Source organism: Brugia malayi (genome assembly GCF_000002995.4).
Source record: "Brugia malayi strain FR3 genome assembly, contig: Bm_v4_Chr1_scaffold_001, whole genome shotgun sequence".
NCBI lineage: Eukaryota > Metazoa > Nematoda > Chromadorea > Rhabditida > Onchocercidae > Brugia > Brugia malayi.
This window is the reverse complement of record NW_025062475.1, coordinates 13256395-13281487: the sequence shown is the minus strand read 5'-3', so window position 1 is coordinate 13281487 and position 25093 is coordinate 13256395. Positions and strand designations below refer to the sequence as shown.

Sequence of the window (25093 nt, the reverse complement as noted above, 5' to 3'; positions counted from 1 at the left end):
ATCCGGCAAAACCGGGTGTCATATCTCGCTTTGCTACGATGATTTGTGCTGTGTTTTGAATTAGGTGGATCATAGCGAAAAATTCTGTCTCATTGCTGATTTATTGACAATTCTAAGCTTAGATTTTTTTTTTTTTTCATCTTTTTTAATCTAAAATTATTTGGACTGATTTATTTGAGTTGTAATAGAGAAGTCTGAACTATAATAAGCAGTGTTTTAGTTGAAAACTAGATAAGAAACAGCTGATGTAATAAAAAGTGATTAATATGACATGCTCTCTTTGACAAAATATCTAATAATTTGTTTTTGACCCTTGTTATGCTAATATTTAAAGATGTATCATTTCATTGAGCAGTCATTGTGATTCATTTCAGTTTTCCTTCCGCACATTACTTTACGAAATTATTTTCTATTTTTATACTAGTTTAGTTGAGCTATGGACTAGACAATAAATTTTATACTGAGAACATTTTATGAAATGCTCATTTCAACGTAGAGGTAAAATGATTGGGAATAATTCATTTTTTTTAAGAAGTATGGAATGTTTCGTAGAATTACTGGATGCACTAGAAGAAGAAAAAATGGCGATTGTCGGTCTGAAAGATCAACAATCCAGCAGCAGATCTCATGGGAATAAGACTTGTTGTAAGCAAGCACGCTATTTAAGGTAATTCTATGAAGATATTTTGATCAGTTTTTTTGATTACGTAAATAATAGTAAAAGAAGTAAAGTTATTTTGATAGTGAGATAATTATTCAGAGATCTTCGCATGAAACTCTTGCAGTTTTTATCAGCAATGATTTTTGTGGTTAAGTGTTCATGAAGACTGTTCATGAGTTTATATTTTCCTCTTATTTTCCAGTTGAGAATTTTTGGTCTTTACTGTTCAACTATTATGGCTTTTTATGGACAGAAAAAAATGGTGAAGTTGGAAATAAACTGAAGAGCAAGAGAGGAGCTGTAATAAATTAACTTTAAGAGGGATCATTTCCATTATAGTATGGCATTAAAATATTACTAGTGGCATGCATAGCCATTTTCTTTTTTTTCTTTTGTGAGATATTTGAAGTGACTTGATTTTGTGCGAATAACTATCATTATATGTCTGCTGTGACTAATTAGCGGACATATTGCCTTTTTAATATTTTTATCATAATTTAGAATTGTTGAAGGACGACGATTGAACAGATATAAGGAAAGGCGTCGACGTCGTGAAAATCAAACAAAAAATCCGATTCTTAAAGAACTTAGTTTCATTTTACAAATTTATATCGATTTCGGATTTACATACCGTATGAGTGACAAAGAAATAAGTAAATTGGTTCGGCAAATGGGTCGTGTATGGGGACTCCAAAAGAAGTTCGTCTTTTTTTTTTGTATGCTGTAAATGGCACCCTAGATAGTTTTGTTAGTTTAAATCGATTACTGTTTGTCTATTAAAGTTGTTGACTAAGGTTTGGTATAATCACGATTTATAGCTTGAGATATGACACTTCTTTCCATGTTAGATTATGTTTTGATAGATTTCCTAGTGCAATGAACTTTCCTTTATACTCACAGCAGTAAATTATGAGATAAAGGAAGTATAATTTGTGTAAGTCAATTCACATCGTAGATTATGTATGTATTATGCTTATAAACGTGTGCTAAAATGCAATTAGTAATGTGAAGCAATTATCTATAAGTCGATTCAATTGTTAAATTTATGAGACTCATAATAGCAGATAGTTTCACTCAATCGATAGATTTGCAGGAGTCCTGGTTTGCAGGTTACACTTCTTTCGCCAGATGAACGCTTTTTGTATGAGGGACGTCAGAAAATGTCTGGTTTCGATCGTTTCAAATGGATTATTTCGGATAAAAGTATAGATGAGGTAAGATCTATATTATGTTTCTAGTTTGTCGAATTGCAGAATTTCGATTCCTAGTCATTGAATAAACTTGTAAAGCTGCAATTAGTTGCTTAGCTTGAGTTGAACTGCAGTGTATTTTTCTAGAAATGAATTTACAATTTTATGATTTCTCTAATTTAGAAGTAGCACTCAGTAATCATTCAACCGTATCATCGCATTGTAATATCATATAGGAAGTACTTTTTTACTTCTGTTGGACCATTTATATGCGTCACATGTCGTGTTCACATTGTTTGGCTATAGCATCTTCATTATAAGTGGAAATTGCAGTTTATTACGAAATGCCCTATGGTGTATTTGAGTCCAGATTCGCAACTTGATGCGTTGCTAGATGTGAGACCTGACGAAATATATATTATTGGTGGTCTTGTGGATGAAACTGGAGTTGGATCGTTGTCATATGATAGAGCAGGTGTCTTTCCATCTTTTGCTTTATAATGGGCATTAATTAAATTACTTTGAGCAGTTCTAAAATTGACTTTATATATAGATAATAGTAGTGTAACTAAAGAGATTAAGATGTAATTAAAGAAATCGCAATAGATACTTTAGCGAAAAAAATGAATTTAAATTCAAAACAAAGTAAAAGATTTTTATAAATTGTTCTGCAGAAGAATTAGGCTTGGATGCTCGACGATTACCAATACAAGAATTTCTTCATCGAAGTGACAGTGGAACATTCAATGTGATGCTTACAATTAATCAAGTTGTTGAAATCCTTGTACGTTACGTCTACTCAAAAAACTGGACTGATGCACTTTCAGTTGTACCTAAAAGAATAGGCTATGAAAGTACAAAATTACCGATTTAATTCACTCTTTTCAATAATTTAATGTGTTTTTTAGAGGTAGTTTTTGAATTATATGTATTTTGTTTTAGAAAATTTACAAACGCTGTATAGTATAGGAAGATATATTTAAAAAGTGAAACAAATTTGTTTATTGTTAATTCACTTTCGTTTTTTAGTTTTGATAAGTACTTTTCATGCTGATAGTTTGTAGTTATTGGTTATTATTACTATTATTCATGTTTTTGTGAAATTAATCTGAAATACAAGTTTATTTCTATTACGGCGTAATGGTTCATTTTCCATCAAATGGTTTTTTTTTTTTCTTTTCTTTTCTTTTCTTTTTTGCTGTTTAAGATTCTTTGTTTCGTTTCTTCGCGGGGAATTTGCTGTATGTGTTAGGTTTTTCTCATAATGCACCTTTTTATATATTTAGGAAGGACATAGTAAGACTATACAGTGGTACATAATATGGACCAGAAAGATGACTTTTTTGGCATTCGTGAAGCCACGGAAACATCCCTTCCACGACATATGGAAGCTGCAATTATGTTACGGTCAAGGACAATGGGGAAAAATCGTCGTGAAGCTTCCAATAAACAAAATGTTGTTTCAGACCAGAGGTCGGCTGATTTTCAATCAAACTTTTGCTCAAATACTTTTCAAATCCATTTTATTTGGAACTGAAACATGAAATGATCAGAGATTCACGTAACTCAAATATGGCAATTGATACCTCTGGCACTGATTACATCGATTCGTTGTATTTCGGTGCTTTTGAGAATACTGAGATTGGTAAAGAAGAAAATAGCAAAGCTGATAATGCTACATCTGATGCATCTGGTATCGACTATGTTGATATGCTGTATTTCGGTGATTTCTTAAACAATCGATCTACACTGGACGTGAATAAAAGGCAAATATTTAATTGTGAGAGTCGACAAAAATGATACGTATTGTCTAAAAGGGCTCAAAAAAATGAAACTGAGACGGAAATGCTTGGACATTATTGGCTTATCTGCGACAAAATCTTCAAAAAAAAAAAAAAGTGCAGCTTTTCTGGAATTGATTACATCAGTTTCCAGTGATTATATTAAAGCCGAAAACAATGTATTCTATTATTATTATATTGAAAACAAATGTTCATTTCGATTTACATTATTACTGACATGTAATTTTATATGATTCAACTTCTCTAAGGTTGAATTTTATAAAGGATATGTTAACGACTATTTCAGAATGCAAGATCTGACTGCTACAAAATTGTCTGTATGAAATCAAAATTGATTATTGAGCAAAACTTTATTGATTTCCTTTTTGTCTATGAAGGAAATATCATTAAATTAAAAGGCGACGTCTTGCTAAATTGAGTGGCTCGTCTTGATTAACTCTTTTGAATTTGGATCTTGACATCAAAGACATTGTCTCTTTTTTCCTCCTAAATTAATGATTCAAGTCTCGACAGATGCTTTTACGCGCTTCAGATTCCTCTGAAGTGTCGTAATTTTACAAACTTCCTTAAAAATATGTTTCTTTTTTTTTTATTTCACATGATCTTTTTTTTTTCTTTTAGATTAGCTGAGCAACATCCAGATGGATCATCAAATGATTTTGTAGAAGATTCCAACGAGGACGGTGACAATGACGGTGACAGGATTGTCCAATCAGTTGTAAGTTTTTATCAATAGAACTACTTTGTTAAATTGTTATTGCAACAATATATTATTGCAAATGATTTTTAAAGTTTTCAATTTTCAGAAAAATAAAAAAAAGGTGCTAACAAATTGGATCATTTATAATTTTGTGTGGTTGATCATTTTCATTTAACTAATTTTGTGTGGTTGTTCATTTTCATTTAACTTTTTATGGAAAATCATCCTTTAAACATTTGCGAGATCAAATTATTAGATAGCTTTCTAGATATTTCTTCTTTTTTTCTGAAGAAAATTTGAATAAAAAGTGTACTATAGGAAGCATTGGATTTAAAGACATACAATGATATGGGTATCAAGAAAATATGGGAAGAAATTGAACCGGTGTGGAAAATGAACAACGATGACCTAGTTAATATAATGACTAATCGGATTATTTATGAAGACGGTTTGATCTAATTTATTACTACATATAATTGTTTATCTGATTATAATATATTAATTTTTTTATATCTTTTCAAATCTAAAGCTGTTTTAAATATTCACTGCTTTTTTTTTCAAAAAATATTTTTGATTTTTGCATGTTTTCAGAGGAACTTATTGCATTCAATAAGCCATATCAAGTAGCTTGTTCAAATGCACCCAGCAATCAAGCTGAATTATTACGCATTCTTCCTCAACTTTCTTCTCGTATAACACCACATATGAATTGCTTGCGAATTGTAAAATCCATCGGGAAATCTGTTACTGGAGTGACATTGTTTGCAAAGTTAGTTTGTTTTCTTTTTCTGTTTTTTTTTTTCTTTTTTTTTTTTTTTGATTTCAATAGATTTGAATAAAAATATCTTTTTCAATTTTCTTAATATAAAAGGAATTATTTTCTGATCATATAACTGCTTTATTTCTTTCACCTTCTTTTGATTTTTAATTATTCCCTTCCTTGTGTCTTTCAAATATGAGTAATATAATATGTTTATTAATTTAATATCAGAATTGAAAAATTAGGGTCAGAAAGAAAAGTGTTTTTAAGTACTAGGAAGTACTGACCAGGAATTTCTGAATTTTTTCGTTCTTTTACAGGAATCAAAATGTTCAGGAAAAAATAAAAACTTTGTACGAAAATGGATTAATAGAGCAGTGTTACCGTGTTATTACAAATATGGCACCCGCACATCAAGAAGCTACTATTAACATTCCTCTTGTCAAATGTAGGAGAAAAAATAACAATTACGTGGTTGATTTTATTTTTATTTTTTTGTTTTTGATTATTATTTTTTTATTTTGCACTGTTAGCAAGAAATATAGACTGAACCATTTGCCTATTCAATCGATCAGTGCTATTATAATTGTTATAATAGATGGAATTGGATGACAGCGAAATTGTTTTATTTTGAAAGGTTTTCTCGAATTGGTTGAAGATAATTTCTACGATGCATAAAAAATATGATGGATTTATATTTTTTAAAAAAATTTTTGAAGTGGCTAGATCTTAAAGTGCAATTTGTAATGTAAAATTTGAATTATTTAATGAATTTCTTGACTGATTTAGATGTTACCATTGAGTGCAAACAGTAGCAATGAAATTACTCCATTTTTGGAAGCAAGTACATATTATCGTGTTCTCAGACATGATCCCAAAAATCATACTAGTTATATGGAGTGTGTCGTCAATTGTGGTACTTTTTTTATCTGTAAATGAATTTCTAAAATTAAATATATATTAAGTTGTTGGTATATTTTTTGGATTGTTACAGTTCAGTTCTTGAAATGTTTTATTCAAGTGGTTTATGTATAACAAGTTTCTTTCCAATATTTTGGTAATTAAAAAAGATGTGTTAATTTTTTTTTTTTGTAACACAGTTTGAAAATTATTTATTTGTTTTCTATATAGTTATTTTCAAATGCTATTAAAACATTAAAAAGCAAAAATTTTAGACGTTCCGGAGCAAATACGCGCTCATCTTGGTATTGGTATTGCATGTCCCATTATTGGTGATATCAAATATAATTATAGTCGTCGAGAAGCAGGACGAGGTATTCCACCACGATTATCCGATAGTGCATTGCGAGATTTAAATATTGCTGGTAATTCAATTTTTCTTTAAGATATCTTTATCGCTGTCATTCACTTTTATTGATAAAGTGTGTGCAAATTTGTGCTTTTTTTTTTTTTTTTTCAGAATTTAGGAAATTTTTACTTTTGTGATAATTTCATTATTTACACATAGCATAGTTAGATAAATAAACATTCAGTTAAATAAATAAATATTAATTCTGAATTAATAGATTATGTACATATTACGATTACGAGAGTACATTCGATTTTCTTCTGAATTTCTAAATTTTATATTTCATTCCTGAATTTCTTGAAAAGATTGTTTTTTCAGTAATCATATTTTCAGGTAATTCATTTCGTCGACTACCAATGTACATACATTTGAAAGAAGTGATAATTCCACTGTCAAAACAAAGCTCAAACAAAATTCATATTTGTGCTCCTATACCGTCTTTTTTCACATATACTTTAAGAAAATTACGATTGTTGAAAAAATAAAATTTATAAACGATATATGTTGTATACTTCTTCTATTTGTAGCATATAACATGGAACTCCATATTGTGCATGTTTTTTTTTTTTCAAAATTAAAAAAAAATTGAAAAATATGAAATCTTTGAAGAGGATTAATTCAACTGTATTTTCTAGATTTTATTATTAGTTTTGGTTAAGCTTTTTTTTGATTTTTATGACCTTATTCAGGAATTACAAATTGTTGCTGGTTAAAGGTTTTATTGGAGAGCAAAGTTTTTAAATGTAAATTATGTGTTTTAATGATAAGAAACTTCCTGAAAAAAAACTATCAAATTTCTAGTAGTTTCAATTATTATTTTACAGTACTCACAAGATCAGCAATTTTGTGAAGTTTACTAACTATTCAACATGTTAGTCAGATAATTTTATTCTATCCAAATAAGTTTTATAATTTTAAGCTAAGTATGTTCAATGAAGTTTAAAATTGGTAATACTTTATTACTTGACTTACGTATGCCGGAGCAGATCTGCTATGCTAAATTGGATGATGAATTACCAGGGAGTAAATCTGTTTTAAAATGGAAAACATCAACTTATTTTTTGTCATCATTACTTTATGCAATTCAGACTGAATATGTAAAACAAGCTTTATTGAATATTCTGAGGAGAAATTACAATATTACAGTTGATAAGGTAAGTTTTCTATTTATTAAATCTAAATTGTGGTACAATAAGAAATGACTAAGATTATTATACATTTCATTTTTTTTCATACATTATTTCAAATTCATAATGTTTTTTCCTTTCAGAGATTTTATCATCTAATAATCATTAGTTAGTTGTTAAAGATGTTGCTCTGATATTGTGAGGTTTTTTTTTTTCTTTTTAAATGTAAATTTAACTATATGTGATTACAAAATTTGATGTTATCAGGGAGTCTTCTAAATAACTTTAGACAGATTTGTACTTCTCAATAGGTGATTTCCTGTAAGAATTAGCTTTACATTTTGAATTTCACTAGAAAAAACTTAATAAATGAATAATAAATTAATCATTTCTATTTAGAATGTATACTTGCTAATTCATTTCAATGAACCATTGATTAGTGAAATTGATTATAAATGGTAAGCATAATTTTGATTTTTGATTAGCTTTTTTGTTCATTTTTTTTTTTTTCTTTTAAATAATTTCATGGATAAAATTGAGATCATTTAATGTGATAAAAGGCAGTTTCTTTTATTAATTATTAATATGAAAGAATAAGTAAATGCTTTAAATATGATATAGAAAAATTGGTATAAAATAGGTATCAAAATGAATGCATAAAAAAGACTTAGAAATATGGGCGCAGAGATAAAAGAATTTTTTGACACTTTACTGTCATTATTTTAGGAACTACAGAATTTGCTCAATTTGTATTAGAGGTTTAGAGCTAGAGAAGTCGTTATGGATTTTGTCTACTTTTGGTGGTGCTGTATCAGCTATGGGTGATTATTATAAGCATTTCGTAAGTTAATCTTTCTTTTTGAATTTGTTTAACTCAATAAATGAAAAATTCTACTTCATCTTCGAAACAATTAAAGCAGTACGAAATTTCCTTAACGAAAGTGTTTATACTATTTCTTTTTGCAAATAATTTAGGAATAAAATGTTTTATTAATTTATTTTTTTATTTTTTTCTAGAAATTGCTACTTTGCATCTAGTTTTTATAGGCTAAAAAAGCAGAACTTATTTCCTACAATCAACTACAACTTGCTATTAGTATTGGTGATCCGGTTCTAATTTCACGCTGTAAATTATATATTTCGATCAGTTTAATGCAAACAAAAAAATATCGTGCAGCTGCGAAAATTATTCGGTAATCTTATTTTTAATTAATTATTCATAGAGGATTACGAATTGCTTAAGCATTATTAAATGAAGCAATTAGACATTTGAGACATGCAATAAAGTTAAGTATTGAAAGATTAGATCTCTTCATTAATCCGATAAGTGATATATTGGTTTAGTTACTTTGCGTTTATGTTGAGATTAATCTATCTGATTAATACGTCTCATCTTGATTACTTCATTTTGCACTAAATGTTGTCATTTATTATTCCTCAATGTCAATCAATTTGCTTTTAATTTGTTTATTGAAAATATTATTATTTATTCTTCTTTTCTAATTTATACCTTTTCAGATTTTTAGGGCACATATTTTGCATGTTTTAAGTGTCTCCTTTTTTTTTTTTTTCTTTTAAATTTGCATATTTTAAATGCCTCAGTTCTATCATTTTCATTTTGCGATTTTGAAAAGATTTTTTGAAATAGAATTAAATTATTTTCAGCCGACAATATAGCATTGCAAAAGCGTTAAAAAATCAATTTCTATTTCATTGCTGTGAAGGAGTATGGATGAAATTGCGTGGTATAATCGAAAACTCTAGACAGATAACCTAAAACATTGCATTACTTTGAACGAGTTATTCAACAAACATTAGTAATTCAAAAATTTGAAGAGTTTTTTTATCTTTAATTTCATGTAATTAATTGTTAACTGTTTTGTTTTAAACAATTTACGATTCTGTTGTGATTGTTTTTCATAAAATTGTACAAAATTTGTTAAATGTTTTCATATTATCTGAAGTCATTATTTATCCTGACTGTTTTCCTATTTCTAAATCAAAACTTTGCCCATTTTAATGGAAGATTTGATTACTTTCACAATTTTGTTCCATATATTCATAAAAATTTACGGTTTAAATATTGATAGAAAGCAAATTTTTAATGAAAATGACATCAGAAGATAATAGTAATGTTCTTAATATGCTAGTTGAAAAGTGAAATTAAATATATTTCATGGTTTATTTGTATTTGAACTTCTTTGTGACTATACCTTCCTTCATCTTTTATAATGTCTAGAATTTAATAAAACTTTTATTGAAAATTTCAATTATAGAGAAAATATTGCATGTGTCATTTATCTTACCATGAAAGCACAGTGTTCTATATTTTTTTTAAGCTAATATACATTAAATTTTGTGTTAATTTTAGATGTTATTTTAAAAATCGCAAAACTTTTCAATTAATATTTTAAGCAATAAGTAACCACTAATAGATTCTATTAATTTCATTATCAGTGAAGCATAATCAATTTCTGCTTTGTATTTTATATTCTATAAAAGCATGCAATCAAATGACTAATGCCAAATGAGGCTTATATGATATCTTAAAAATTCAACCATAAAGTTTTTTATACTGTCAATTGGAATTTGAAATTTTAAATTAAAGTTTGAAGTGGGAAAAGTATGTCACATCCAGTTGGTGTTAAAAATGCTAAATTGATGTTATTTTAAGTAATTTCAATATTTTACAAATGCTTGGATTTTTTTTTTTTTTTGTCTTATCCAGAGATTCTTGAAATAAAAAATGCATGAAAAAATTTAGAGGATTTTTTTTTTAAAAATTAAAAAGGATGATTTGCAGTATTTTATATAGCTAATTATCTCTGATTCCGTTTGTTAACAATGATTTGTAGCTTTTGAATTAGATAAAATATCATTAAACCAAATTCATATAAGATTTGATGCTTAATTGTGTAAACAACTGTAATAAATAATGTAACAATTATTTCAATACTGATTAGATTATCAAATTTTTTTTTTTTTTATTTTGCAAACCATTTGCGCTGCTTCAGCGGAGAAAGGAAGAGGAAAATATTCTGATTAAGAGAGAGTAAATAGAATTGAAAGTATTAAAGTTATAAATTTAAAATAATATCATAAATGATGTGATGCATCAAATGATGGATAGCATAAGTTAGGCAAATTTTTCACAGCAATTAACTTCAAAAGCAATTTCCATTCAATAAATTTTGCAAAATTTGTTCTAACGAATCGGATTTCTGTTATTTTCACTTTACTTTGTAATTTAGTATTTTTTTTAAAAAAAAAAGAAAGGAAATAAAAATCATAAGTTAAAATTTTCTAAAGTGAATACTACAATTTTATTTTTTGCTAAAAAAGTAAGATTTATTTATTTTATTTATTATTTTCATATTTACATTCGTACTACAATTATTTAAATTGTATGTGAAAACTGAATGATAGAGAGATTTCTGAATCAAAATTCAATTTTACATTAACTGTCAATTCCTCTCATGAAATCATAAAAGTAATATGAACAGGAGAAGATAATTAGATCAAATAAGCTTTTTTATTTATTTGTATTTGAAAAGATCATAAGAGCCGACAACTACCATAGTAATTGGCAGTAATCATTACATTTACATTTTTTGATTTTAAATTAAAGTCTATAAAAGCATAAATATCACTAATTGATAAATATTAGTGTTTGTTTGTTTTTTTTTTTTTTTTTCTTCTGAATCATATAGTAAAAAAAATTTGAAAAAATTTTTTTTTTCCTACAACAGAATGTTATGGTATTTTTTCCTACAGCAATTAAGCTTATCAGTGTTATCTATAACGCCGAATTATCAGCAAATGCCAGAAAATGAAAGAAATAACTTAGACAAAGAATTGGTAACATTACAACAGGTTTGTCAAACATTTATAAATTAAATCTTTACTATTTCTTACATTTTTTATATCACTATCAATTACTAATTTAATGATGAATTGATATCGATGATAATGATAACAGTGATTTATCTTTTTGATTAAATTAGTATAATTAAGAAGAGATCAACAAAGATAATAATTTATCATATGAAATCATATCACAATTAATAGTAATTTAAAAATAGTAATAATTATAGCAAAATTATTGCAGATGTAATTATACAATATTATAACAATGTCCTTTTTTTTTTTTTTTTTTTTTTGTAAATTATTGAATTAATTAATTAAACTTATATATTTATTTAGTACATGCATCATTTATATAAGCGATTAGAGCATTTGTTGACAATAACAAATGATATGCAATTGAAAATTTCAAAGCTTCAAGAAAGATTATCAGGTATGAATGCTATAGTTTTATATTTAACAAAAAAATTTCATAGATAAAATGAGATGAATGTGATTTAAAAAGAAAAAAAAAAAAGAAAGAAAGAAAGAAGAAATTATTTAGATGAACAACAAATGAACATAAAGAAAGCAATTGAAATGATTGGCAGAAAGGTAGAAAAAGGTGAAACAGGTAAACAGGGAAACAAAGGTGAGAAAGGTTTACAGGTAAGTATTATTATCTTATCTATTAATTAAATTCTCATGTCTATTTCATTTAGAAATGATTATGTGCTGTTTCAGTTTCAATTTGGTATAAGTGCAATTTTTTGAAGTCAAATAACAATATCTTATTTTTATCTTTTTTTGTTGTTTTTTTTTTTTTTTTTTTTTTTTTTTTTGTGGTTTAAAATTAATTTTTTTTTCTTTCTGAGAGAAGGAAATAAGAAGAATAAATTTGAACTTTTTAAATAAGATTTAGCAGCAAAAAAAAAAAAAAAAAAAAAAAGCTTTACTAGTTAAGTGAACAAATCGATTACTTCAATAACTTTAGGGTAGTCTTGGATTGAAAGGTAATCCTGGTTTACCAGGTATAGCAGGAAAACCTGGTACAAAAGGTATGGAAGGATTACCAGGACTAGTTGGTCATGATGGTATTCCTGGCTCAAAAGGTGAACAAGGAAATCCAGGAATTCAAGGAAAACCAGGTAAAAAAAAAACTATTTGGTACCTATGTTTTTTAAAGAGAATAAAAGAAGTAATAACTCGTATTTTTACTTCTAACCGAAAAAAAAACAGGTCGAATATATATTTATTAAGGAAAAGAAAGACTTTGTAAACAAAATTGTTTTTTAAGGAAATTTAAAAAAAATCTATTAAGATTTTACTTCCGCAAATAATCACTTTGAGAGATTGATTTAAAGTTAAATGAAAAATGATCTATTAAAAACACAAATTTGATATTTGGTTTCAAATATATTTAAGGATTGACTGGATTGCCAGGAGCAAAAGGAAAATCAGGATTGAATGGTTTACCCGGACAACCGGGACGAATTGGTGAACCTGGACTATCCGGATTGCCGGGCTTACAAGGTATAAAAATGTAATTTGAGAAAGCTGAAAAATTTACGTTTTAGGAAAGTATCCTTAAAGTAGTAAACAAACATTTGCAATGATTTGTTGTTAATTTGAATTTTTAGCTGAACATTTTATATGTATAGATTTAATTTAAGAAATTTTGATTTAAAAAATAATGAGTCTGAGAAAAAGTTTGTAATTAAAAGAGATTTCAGGTCCTTCTGGACCAATTGGACCGCTAGGTTTACGAGGATTACCTGGACAAAAAGGTGATATTGGTATGCAAGGATATCCTGGTGCGAAAGGAAACTCAGGACAAGATGGTCTTCCTGGTTTGCCAGTTGAGTAATTCTTTTATAATATCATCCGCTAGGAAGATAAAATTAAAACTTTTTATATTGCATTTAAAGTTTATTTAAATTTAAATTTTAATCGTTCTAAAAATTTCCTCATTAATTAAAACATTTCTAAACAAATATTAGTATTTTTGTACTCATATTTTGGCATTAGAGAAAAAATTTAGAAACATAAATTAATCTTCAAATAAATATAATTTTAATTTTAATTGCAATGAATAATATATTATCTACAATTTCACATTTATTTGATGCATTTTTTTTATTTAATTAAAACATTAAATATAATAATTATTACAGAATTTTTGTGTTTAATTTCTTCCGAATAATTTAGAATGATATTTGAGAAATGCATTTATTCGTGTTTTCGCTCTTTCAATTTTTATTTTAATATAGAAAAATTTACAGGTTGGCTAGTTGACGATCGAGGTTATTGCATTCTATCACTTGGTACCTGTCCACCATCGTTTACCGAGGTGACAACATATGATCGAATTCTTGAAACTTATCATTTTGGTGATTATTCATTAGTGATGCACAAAGGAAAACAGGTGATATGGCATGAACTTAAGGTACATGCATGTTGCAAATAAATTATTTTACTTTTAAAATAATTCAAATCTAATTGATCATTAAAAAATGCTCAACTAATTCTTGCTCTCTTTTCAAAAATTTATAAAGTTATTTTACTTGTATGTGATTTTGTTTTTGTTTAATTTATATAGTTATTTTTTTCTACTTTTTCTACCTTTTAAATTTATAAAATTATTCTACTTGTGTGTGACATTTTTTTCTCGACAACTGATAATGCATGTTAAATGTCAAAAATGATTCCATCTTTATGTCATATGCATGTCTCATTTTTTTAGGCATTATCATATCATATCATATCTGTCAATTAATTATCTTTTTCATATGTCAATCATAAGAATTTCTCTTTAAAAAAATACAATGTTAAAATTTTAATTATTTTTGCTGCAAAAGACATCCAATTTTTTTAGCACAAATGAAAGCAGAATTATTGCAGCTGCAACTTTGTATATTGCATTTAAAGTTTATTTAAATATCAAATAGCATTAGCTATCCTTTAAATTTCATAAAAATTTCTTTATTAACATTAATTAATCTTAAACAGTTAGTAATTTTTGCATCCAAAAATCTGTTGAAAAATTAGAACTGAAATATCAAATATGTTTTATGATTTGTATTTAATTTTTTTATTTTAGTTGTATTTTCAATTAATTATTTAGCAAAAAGTATTTCAAAGTAATATCATGAATTAGAATAAAAAAAAAAAAGAAGTAAATAAATAGATATTAAAATGCTTAAGAAAGGTTGATTAAACAACTGATAAATAGTTTATTAGTATATTAATTTGGAACTTCAATTTTTAATTTTTTTTTTTGTAACAGTTTTTTTTTTTTTTGAAATTTTCTTCTAAAATTTTTTAAAAGTAAAGACTTATGGAGGAGATAGAGATAGGATGAATAATGTGAGCAGAAGATTTAAAGAGTAAAAACTAAATAACAAAACAATCCTTCAAACAGGTGTTTGCTGATTGCGTTTTATTCTTATCCATTTATTTTAATCTATCTTATTTATCCAAGTAGTGAAGGAATTCGCAATTCTTATAAACTTCATAGTATTTTTTTTTTTTCAAAACTTGTTTCAATGTAATAAAATTATAGCTAATTTTTAGATTGTGTAAGTTTAATAATATCTTATTGATATCAAATTGTTATCTATTCAAATATACAATTAAGAAACAAATATACATCAGTAGAGATGTAGTATTTCAGATATTTATAAAAATATAAAAATATCAAATGGAAATTTTATTTATTACGAGAATTTTTAGATTTCTATTAAAAAGAAAAAAAAAAAAACTAAACATAATTCATAAATTAATAATTGAAATGTTAGCTGAGAAAATCAATTAGGATTTTTTCCGAAAAATTGCAGAACTATCGTTTAATGTTTTATTAGTTTAATTCAAAAATAAAATTTCTTGCCTGTAAAATCAAACAATAAAATCAATGCATGCATTTCAAGCAGTTTAAAATTTATCGAAATTAAAATGAAATAACATTACGTAATGAATGTGTGATGGATCACATACAAATTAATAGTTTAATTTATGCGTGGATGAAATGTTTGTAAAAAATTATTACTTAACTGAATAAGTTGGGTGCTTTTTTTGTATTTTAGAAAAAATGAATTCGAAAATATTTGTTATAATCTATGGAATTGTATATTTGGTGAAAGAAGTGGTAATGGAGTTGGATACATCCATGGAGTATAATAATATAGTTAAACAAGTCAATATGCAAAGTACTATCATCAATAATTTGCAAAGAGTATGCAGTATTGTAGTATTAATGAACATTATCAAAATAATAATAGTAATAATAATAATGGAATATTATTATCATTATTATTACTATTATTATTATTACCATCATTGTTATTGTCATTATTATTATTATTATTATTATTATTATTATTATTATTGTTATTATTATTATTATTGTTATTATTATTAATATTATTATTATTAATAATATTATTATTATCATTATCGCTATTATTGTTACTTTACTATTAATTTGTAGTAATAATAAGTAGTGATAATAAAAAAGGCAATATTAGTAATTTTCGAGAGAGAAGAAAGATATTTCCCTAAAAATGGAAAGTGTTGAATCAGGTAAAAGTCAGATCAGGTAAGGTATTATTCTTGGAAGAGATATAGTTAATCTTTTATCTTTTAAGTGTTTGTCTTTTATTGTTTGATTTTTTGCAAAGTTATTTGAAATGAATTCATTGCAGCGTTTGGATAAATTGCTGGAAAAGCAAAGTATGCAAGATGAAATTGTATATCAGAATCAAGGTAAAGATAGAAGTATACGTATAAGTAATACTAGATGACAATTAAAATCTTACAGTTATGATAATTTTGAAATATATTTTCATACAGTTTCATATACATTTTTACCATGAATAATAAATTAAATGTTTGATTTTTTTTTTTCTTTTTTTATAAGGAAAAACCAATTGTAAATGCAAAGCAGGACCAAGAGGAGCACCAGGAGCTGCAGGACCACAAGGTGCACCAGGACCAGAAGGACCATCAGGACCACAAGGACCACCAGGACCAGTAGGACAGCAAGGACCACCAGGTATCATCCAGAAAAAGCATAAATAATTCTACTTTACTTCGTAATCCTGTTATGTTGCATAATACCTGATACATTCCTGATATATTCTTGTATGCAAATCTTGAAGTATAAACCGGTTTTCAGTGATACCGGATGATGATGATACATGCTTGGTACTAGTGGGTAAATGTCCTGCTGGATTCATGTCGAATACAAAATACGAAGAAGTGTTGCAACTCTTACGAATGATAACTGATATATCAATTCATGTATGCTGTAAAAATTTGATTTGATTGTTTTGTGATGTAGAAGAATACTTGTCGAAATTCACTGTAATTTAAAAATGATAAATTTGATTGAAAATATTTGAAGTTTCATACTCCGAACTACTATCAATATTACAAATTTATAATTCAAATAATTAAATTTTGCGAGAATTTTTAAAGATTTATTGTTGGGGAAGTTTTTTTTTTGATTGTTATTTGAAGTTAATCAGATGAATATGTTTATAAATGAGGGAACTGCTGTCATAAATTTTAAAAAAGTGAGAGATTCTGTCACCATAAATTAAAAAAAAAAAAAATGTTACACAAATTAGGAAATTTTGTTCCCTAATTTGTCAATCAATATTATTTAACATTAATTAAGTACTAGTCTATAACGATAATGTTGTAATAATTCCGCAACGTTTTGTAAGTTGTACTTAATATTAATCTATATTAAATCGAATTGGAATTTGTTAATACTGAAAAACTACCCGAACAATGGTGTAAGTAAATCCCTGTGTAATAAGTATTCTCTTACAATAAGTAATAAGTTGACAAGCAATAAAGGAGGTCAACTGAATAAAAAAGCTGATAATCTTGTAAATTACCTACCAAATGTAACTTACAATGAGTGGAAAGAGAGATTAGTTAAATAAAAAAGCTAACAACTTTGTAAACAATTAAATTTCAACAATTAATTGGAAGCAATTTTCAATAGTTATTCTTTTGTTAACAAATTATAACATTTTAAACCACGCAAATAATCTACAATTGGAAGATAAATATTGGATAATCTACAATTAGAAGATAAATATTGGATAAATTAATTTCTTACTTGTGATATAAAATTGAAATATTTGTCTAATTCTAATAAAACAATCGTTAGTCTTATGGACTTAAAATTTATTTCCAAATCGTACCAATTTTTTTTTTTTTTTTTCAACAACTAAAACCTGTCAGTTTCATTCATCTAACCCAAAAAAAGATATCATAGAATGATAATTCTAAAATGGATTAGATAAAAATGTCAATTATTTGAATAATTAATATTTGATCTAGCATTATCGGATTATAATAGTAGTGAATAACAATTCTTTTACCTTCAATTGTAATTTCTATTACTGATAACTAGTTAAGACCGCGTGATATGAGAGAAGTCGAAGGTTTTCCCCTTTTTTTTTCACAGGATAATTTAAGAGAAGTCGAGAGTCGAGAGTCTTTTAAAGAGTTGTATAACGGAAGTTTCAAAAATGAATTTTCCAGGCTATTCTTTCCTACCAATGCTCCCAACTCTACATCACAACTTGTCCTCATGCATAAATATTGTCATAATAATTTAACCACATCATTGCTCAAATTCAGATACATCAATGTGCGCATATGTCGTTATCCTTGCTCAAATCGACATATATCAGTATGCGCATATGTCGTTATCCTTGCTCAAATCGACATATATCAGTATGCGCATATGTCGTTATCCTTGCTCAAATCGACATATATCAGTATGCGCATATGTCGTTATCCTTGCTCAAATCGACATATATCAGTATGCGCATATGTCGTTATCCTTTCTCAAATTGACATACATTAATGTGCGCATATGTCGTCTTCGTGTATGTTTGTATGTTAGTAGTGCAATGTATTTCATTATTTCATGCACTCATTCATACTCTTTCAATCGTTCATTGGTCGATGATAATGCGCATTTTGTCCATTGTACTTTTCTCTAAGTTTAAATTAGCGCAAAGAAATTGCCTGAGGTTAAGGTAACACGTAAGCTTGGAAGATTTACCCATTCATTTGGTTCTTCCCGATGGGTGTGTTCCTGAACTGTGCGGAATTATTGATTGCGGGTAGAATGGAGATATGGGCAAGAATTCATTTATATCCATTGATCATTTATTTTCTCATTCTCCACTGTAAACATTGTTCCATTGTAGAATTGGAGACATTCTAGAAAAATTATTTTCAAGAATTAAAAAAAAATTTTTTGCTTTTGTTGGAAATTTGTATTTTAAAAATTAAAATTTGAATAAGATTAGTTGGAATTTCTGTATTTGACTAATTTTTTTTTTGGATAAATTTGATCAGTATATATCAAAAATATAAATGAAATAATTCGTTTTATAATGGAAATTGAATGTGATATTCTGAGATATATAACGTGAAAAGTGATAAATAGTAAAAAGTAAGTAAAGTATGGAAATGAAAGGTTTACTTTTTAGATTTGCTTTTTACGTGAATCAAATTTTTGCATATTTGCACATTTATTTTTAAGTGAAAATTTTCTTTTTTGAGTTTTTGCTTTTGGAAGAATAAATGAATGAGAACGCATATATCACGTTCATGGAGCTAATTTGAAATGCTTTCCGATGATTTGCATGAGAAGTTGCAGAATATCAAATGTGAAGAAGATTTACCGAATGCTATTATAGTCACCAATGTACCATCTGAGGTTTCTTTTTCTTTTCTTTATTATCTGCTTTAAATTTGAAATTTCTATCATTTTTTTTTTTTTTTTTTAAATATTTCCTCTTTTTTTTTTTTAACGTCAAAATAATTGATTGGAAGATTGTTTGGAAAAAATGAATGATAGACGAAGGAAAGTATTAGCCAACTAATGAAAGTTTCTAGAACTAATAACATACACTGATCAGATTTGTTTAATAATAGGTCAAAATTGTTTAATCATTTGATAATGTTGTTTATACTCTAATAAGAATGCATGTCTGTATGTTTGGTATTAATTTACTGTCTTTATTACTGTTTTATATGGCAATCATTCATTGATTTTCATCCTTTGTATGTCACAAGATAATAGTTGATTATTGATAACTCGAAAATACTTTTTCAGGTATTTTCGATTGATCAACAGAAAGCCAATTTTTCGAATCTATTCACGCAGATTGAATCTGGCTGTCACTTCGATTTTCTGCGAAGTTTTCGACGGGTTCGGATTACTTTCGAAAAGCCGGAAAGTGCAACGGCTGCAAAGTTGCTTACGCAACATTTATCATTCAATGGAACCATTTTAAAATCATTTTTCGCTCAGGTATAAATTTTGTTTGATTCTTCAATGAACCATTAGATGCTACATTATATTATATTTCCTTTTAATTACATAATAAGACAAACAGCAATAAAGACTTGTTAAAAATAAATCAGTCATCGAAACCTTTTGTTTAGTTAAATTAACCTCTAGTTTTTTGCCTTCTAGCTTCTAGCTTACACTACAGGGAAATATCTGCTTAACTTTTAAAAATATTAGTAAAGTTGTTACTCCTAAATTTCTATGACAGATGTTCAGTCAGTTAACTTTTTTTGAAGATTTGTTTCCGTTTTTCATTCTTTGTAATAAAGCACTTAATACCTTTTATAGTTACAGCCTTCAAATTCTGACAAATTTTGCATACATTAGTTTAGCAAACATTGATATAATCCATGAATCAATTTGCGAATTTTTGGTATCTATTTGAATTTTTACAGAGAATTCGATTGCGGGATGCAGGTGATGACGGGTTATTGAAATTGCCACCGCTGGAAAAACAGTTCTTGATCTCACCACCAGCTTCACCACCAGTTGGTTGGGAACAAAGTCAAGAGATGGCCCCGGTTGTGTGCAATTTTGATTTGATGGCAAAACTTGCTGCGCTTACTGTTGATGACACGTTCGAGGCTCGTCTTTTTTTCCTTTTATTGATTTCTATTACCAGTGATTAATCCATCCAAAAATTTGAATTCAGAATGTAAAAATTAATGAAATTATTTTTAGGTGTATGAAGGTGACGAACATAAACCGAAAATTGTGATACATCCAGCGAACGAGGAAGGAAGCAATTTTATGCCTGCTCAGTCGATGATGCCGAAAACCCCGCGACCACCAAACACACCTCGATCTGTACGGAAAGAATACACCTGAATCGGTTCCACTTAATATATTTATTGTAAATTTAATATTTATATTTATTATGTGACAATAGATTAACAACAAATACAGATGACAAATCACGTTTCAAAATATTTCCACTTTTGCATCTCCGAGGACATTAATTTTCAATGGAAGATATATTTTCTGGCTTTGTATGCTAACTTTGTATGCTGAATAGAACTTCCGAGATACTCATACTTTCAGCATACTAAAAATCAATTATTGAATCTAATTTTCCTACAGAGACTCGGATAACCTAGGTTGTCGGCTTTTTTTTTTTTGAGATAAGAGAATATGTTACACATCAGTACTCTCCATTCATTGTTCTCTCTCACTTCTAAGATGCAGAAATGTATTTAAGATTAATTTCTTTGCACAAAAAAAATAAACAAAACAATTTATAAAGCAAGTAGCAATATAAGCGCGATCAATATTAGAGTACTTTTTACAATCTAATTTTAATCTGGGAAATAAAAAAAGGAAGGGATTTTATTTATTTTTAGCAAATTCCGTTTGATTCACTGAGCTAAGAATATATTTTAATAAAATAATACTAATGACAGAAACAGTTTGAACAAAATGATAGCTAACACTTTATTGGAATTTTTATTTTTAATCTGTATGAAAAATTAGCAGTGTTTTTTCGCTATCTATTATGTAAGTGTGATGTTACTGGTGAGATGAAGGATATGTTGCACTTATAAATAAAATATGGGATTCAATTAAAAGTTCCATCATGCTATTATCCGTAAGCATTTTTTAAAAAAATAAAAAGTGAATTATTCTTATTCCTCTCTCTTTCTCTCTCGCTAATATAATTTCTATCATGCACAAAAAATTTAAGTGGAATAGATAGAAGGAGACTTGGAATAGTTTATAGTATATGTAACACGTAAATATTGAATGAAATTCTTAATAATCAATTCCCAGCTTGTTCGATTCTTACTATAAAGATTAAGATAAATAGCTGTTAATATTAGCAAACTACCCCATAAATATTGCATAACATATGGTTTTGAAAAAAACAGGAATGATAGAGTAATTGTAACTGCTTTTCGAATAGTTGTTACAGTAACAGCAGTAAGTGCTCCTTGGGTACGTACTAAGCTTAGTACTGCATTAAGACCAAGATAGCCAGATATGGAAAATAGTGTAACGTAACCATAAGTTTGTAATGGATGCTGAAAAATTCAATACTAATATTTGTTATGTTAAGGAGAATCATCCTAAAAAAAATTATGAAAAAAAAAAAAGGCATACGAACGGTCATTACATTTACTGTATTTTAACCAAAATAAAAAAATACTATACTGTACTAGCTTTTACTCCAGAAAAGTTTATATTTTCATGTGTGCTTATCTAAATTCATTAAATATGTCCATCAAAAAATGTGATGTTAGTAATATTATATATTTATATGTAAATTATATATTATTATTTTATAATTCTCAAATATTGTAACGAATATATGAAATATGTTCTGCTCGTTGGCAACTTTTAAGTTGGACTAACATTTTATCACTAATAGTGTCTTAAAAAAAAATAAGCTAAGGCTTATCAGATTCTATTTTTGAGAAAAAAATGATGTCAATGCATTTACACCATCATATAAAATATGATGCAAATTTAACTTTTTAAAAATAGCATGACATTTCTCATTTCAAATTTAGAAATGAAATGAAAAGATGCTAGAAAAAAAAAATAATAATAATAACCGTAAAGAAGAAGTAAAACCCGTCCAAAAAATTGCCATAAATCATTAATCCCAGCATAATATAGATAAATCCAATAGAATACGAATACAGAATCTGAAAAAAATCAATCTAATTTTGAAATTTCTTCCAGATCCCATATTTTAAAAGATATCTCAATGGTTATGAAGTAATGAGAGAAATTTTTTAATACAAACTACCATAGACTTATACTTTTCTAATTTATCATCCATTCAGAGTTTAACTTACAAATTTGCTTAATGACAATGCTTACTGTTAGCATATCAGCATGTTTCATTATAGCTGAATTATATTTTGAATCAAGCATCAATTTTATCCATAGCATTGTGGTAGGAACAGTGATTGAATAGTCATGTTTGAAATGTTAAGTTTATTGATGATCCGAAATGAACAGTACATGACATTACCTTTCCGGTTTTGTTTTGAACTTTCGGAATAATATTTTTCAATGTTTTAACATTGCTCAAGAGACTATGTCTATTTTTATGAGAAATAATAAATTGCAAGCAAAATTAAAGACTAACTAACCATTTCATTATTACTAGCTTTATAAGTATGCAATGATTTCTCTTGAATATTACCAATTATGGCATCAAAAAGTAAAGCAATTGAAATCATCGTATATCCAAAAGGATTAAACATTGGAGATACGACACTATCACCTAAGATAAAAATAATAAGACCAAAGCTCATCATACATGCTGCTGTAAAATCGATGCATGAGTATTGCTTCCCTGGAAAAACAACTTTTATATATACTTAATCACAAGGTAATATTCACTTTTGTCATTCATAAATCAATTTGTTATTATTAACATTCTTATATATGTGTATTTAACAAAAAAAAAAAAAAAAAACCAAATCAACCAATTCATCTAAAAATTTAAATTCAAAAAAGGTTTTACCTTGAATAATAATTCCACCAATTAAAACAGGTATCAATTTGCAACATTTGAAAATTACTTGTGTCGGATAGTTTAAATAACCAACTGCTACATTCGAGAAACCCATCGTACCAACCGTAAATGTTGCTATTTGTAAGTAAATATATATGGGAATTTTTCTTCTTCTGAAACAGTTATATTCTAATTAATTGTTTCTATGCTTTTTTTTTTTTTTTTTTTTCTTCTTTATTTAATACTTATAACGTAATGTTTTATATTTAAAACTGTTTTCTCTGAAAATTATGCAAACATAAAAATATTAGATGCTATTTAGTTTTTAATAAAAAAAAAAAAAGTAGCATGTATAACCTCAAACATACAAGAAAAAAAAATGAAATTTTAATTAAACTGGAAATTCATTTTTTGCTTTCTCTAAGCTCTTTCTAATTCTGACTAAAGTTTTATAAAATAAGTTCATCAGGAATGATCTCTAATGTAATTCTTTCTTGAAATAATCATTAAATAGAGCATAAATAAGAGAAATATCATAGTTTACCGTTCATTTATTACAGCGCAATAAATACTTTCCAATTGCGCCATTATGGAATAGATCAAAAATTGAATCAATGTTAAATGCCATCCATATAATTCCATACCATCCACTTTAAACATTAATTCCTAAAAAAAAAAAAAAAAAATATGGATGTTGAAAGATTTTTTCAATAAATTCAAGAATACGAAAGATTTAGATAACAAACCTGAAGAAAACCATAGATTATATAAAAAACGAATACCGCACAACAAAGTATAATAAATTGTAATCTTTTTGATCTGAAATAAGCATATTATTGTTTTCTACTAATAAAATAATTGAAAAATGGAAATAGAAAGAAAAAAAAAAAAGAGCACTCATTTAATCAAAAAATAATATTAATTTCTAACAATAACCTAAAAGTGATGACAGTTCCAAGTAGAGTAATTTCTTCTGCATTTGATACCAATGCTTCTGGCTGAGAAATATCACTGATAGTAAAAGGTAGCAATTGTCGTGATGTCATGGAATAAATCGATGAATGCATCCAAAAAAGCTCATTCACTACAAATCAAACATGAAAATTATATTATTTCAATTAGTTTGAAGAATTGAAATTCAAAACATAAAAACTCAAAAAGGAAATTGCACTTAATTATAAGTTTTTTCTTTTTTTAACAATAATTTTAAAAAAATGGAAAGTTATTTCTAGTTTTTGCTATTCCTACTTCTTTCTCTATTATCTTTTCTTTTTTTTTTTTTGAAAGTATAAAACTGAACATCAATAAATCATAGCAAGAATCAAAATCATAAAGGAAATTATTAGGAAGAGTAAGATGATGGATGATCTCAATTTGATAGGTAATACAATTCAAAGATTTTAAACGATATCTTATGTTACAATTTTTGCTAAAACTTAGTGGAAAACAACTTAACTTTTCATTAAACGTAAAATTTTCTTTCATCTATGAAATTCAACAGTATTTATAGGAGGAATCAAAAAATCATAAATTAAATCACTGAGAATTATCAGAAAAATATTTGAATCATTTTATTAACTATTTGTACAAAATATGAAAAACATTTAGAGATGATCAAAATAAATTTATAGAATAGAAAAAGCTCAAATATACTAGTCCCATTTAAAACAAAAACAAAAAGTTTAAAAAGAAAAAGCAAAATTTTAAATTTAACAAATTACTAAAAAGTCAAAAAACAGGAAACAGAAAGAACAATAGATTGTACTTTCATCTAATAAAAGACTGAAGGATGACAAAAATGTTTTTGAATTAAAAATTCTATCTTTATTTTAGATATACTATTGGCTTT

At 26.7% G+C, this 25093-nt stretch overlaps 6 protein-coding genes across 9 annotated transcripts; 5 read left to right on the top strand and 1 right to left on the bottom strand.

The window, feature by feature from the left end:
* Positions 1–503: 503 nt before the first annotated feature.
* Positions 504–6907, top strand: Bm10324 (RNA pseudouridylate synthase family protein; the record flags this gene model as incomplete). 3 transcript variants are annotated; one of them, XM_043077757.1, is made up of 9 exons in its annotated part: positions 3173–3324; positions 3405–3617; positions 4275–4371; positions 4672–4801; positions 4945–5122; positions 5434–5587; positions 5903–6029; positions 6289–6438; positions 6756–6907. In XM_043077757.1, the coding sequence occupies 9 exons, from the start codon at positions 3173–3175 to the stop codon at positions 6905–6907; spliced, it is 1353 nt and encodes a 450-aa protein (XP_042933691.1). The 3 variants fall into 3 exon arrangements, with proteins under 3 accessions (XP_042933692.1, XP_042933693.1, XP_042933691.1); XM_043077758.1 differs by lacking the exons at positions 3173–3324; positions 3405–3617; positions 4275–4371; ... (4 more) ...; positions 6289–6438; positions 6756–6907 and adding exons at positions 504–667; positions 1163–1360; positions 1755–1875; positions 2185–2326; positions 2526–2725; XM_043077759.1 differs by lacking the exons at positions 3173–3324; positions 3405–3617; positions 4275–4371; ... (4 more) ...; positions 6289–6438; positions 6756–6907 and adding exons at positions 537–667; positions 1163–1360; positions 1755–1875; positions 2185–2326; positions 2526–2725.
* Positions 6908–7396: 489 nt separating this feature from the next.
* Positions 7397–9326, top strand: Bm10323 (Uncharacterized protein; the record flags this gene model as incomplete). The annotated part of the gene is made up of 5 exons (XM_043077756.1): positions 7397–7576; positions 7949–8007; positions 8276–8390; positions 8597–8742; positions 9215–9326. The coding sequence occupies 5 exons, from the start codon at positions 7397–7399 to the stop codon at positions 9324–9326; spliced, it is 612 nt and encodes a 203-aa protein (XP_042933690.1).
* Positions 9327–11968: 2642 nt separating this feature from the next.
* Positions 11969–13859, top strand: Bma-mec-5 (collagen alpha 2(IV) chain precursor, putative; the record flags this gene model as incomplete). The annotated part of the gene is made up of 5 exons (XM_001895892.2): positions 11969–12061; positions 12387–12540; positions 12818–12925; positions 13126–13242; positions 13675–13859. 5 exons carry the CDS (start codon positions 11969–11971, stop codon positions 13857–13859), a joined length of 657 nt encoding a protein of 218 aa, XP_001895927.2.
* A 1680-nt stretch (positions 13860–15539) lies between these two features.
* Bm10321 (cuticle collagen 2(F), putative) lies at positions 15540–16714 on the top strand (the record flags this gene model as incomplete). Its single annotated transcript, XM_001895891.2, has 4 exons — positions 15540–15623; positions 16093–16153; positions 16308–16442; positions 16566–16714. The coding sequence occupies 4 exons, from the start codon at positions 15540–15542 to the stop codon at positions 16712–16714; spliced, it is 429 nt and encodes a 142-aa protein (XP_001895926.2).
* A 2335-nt stretch (positions 16715–19049) lies between these two features.
* On the top strand, positions 19050–20606 carry Bma-rcan-1 (calcipressin-like protein, putative; the record flags this gene model as incomplete). Its single annotated transcript, XM_043077755.1, has 4 exons — positions 19050–19142; positions 19542–19739; positions 20174–20362; positions 20460–20606. 4 exons carry the CDS (start codon positions 19050–19052, stop codon positions 20604–20606), a joined length of 627 nt encoding a protein of 208 aa, XP_042933689.1.
* Positions 20607–21454: 848 nt separating this feature from the next.
* On the bottom strand, positions 21455–24290 carry Bma-pst-2 (Uncharacterized protein; the record flags this gene model as incomplete). 2 transcript variants are annotated; one of them, XM_043077753.1, is made up of 7 exons in its annotated part: positions 21455–21796; positions 22331–22423; positions 22877–23082; positions 23254–23417; positions 23789–23910; positions 23991–24063; positions 24181–24290. In XM_043077753.1, 7 exons carry the CDS (start codon positions 24288–24290, stop codon positions 21455–21457), a joined length of 1110 nt encoding a protein of 369 aa, XP_042933687.1. The 2 variants fall into 2 exon arrangements, with proteins under 2 accessions (XP_042933687.1, XP_042933688.1); XM_043077754.1 differs by having other exon boundaries at positions 22877–23010.
* Positions 24291–25093: the final 803 nt, after the last annotated feature.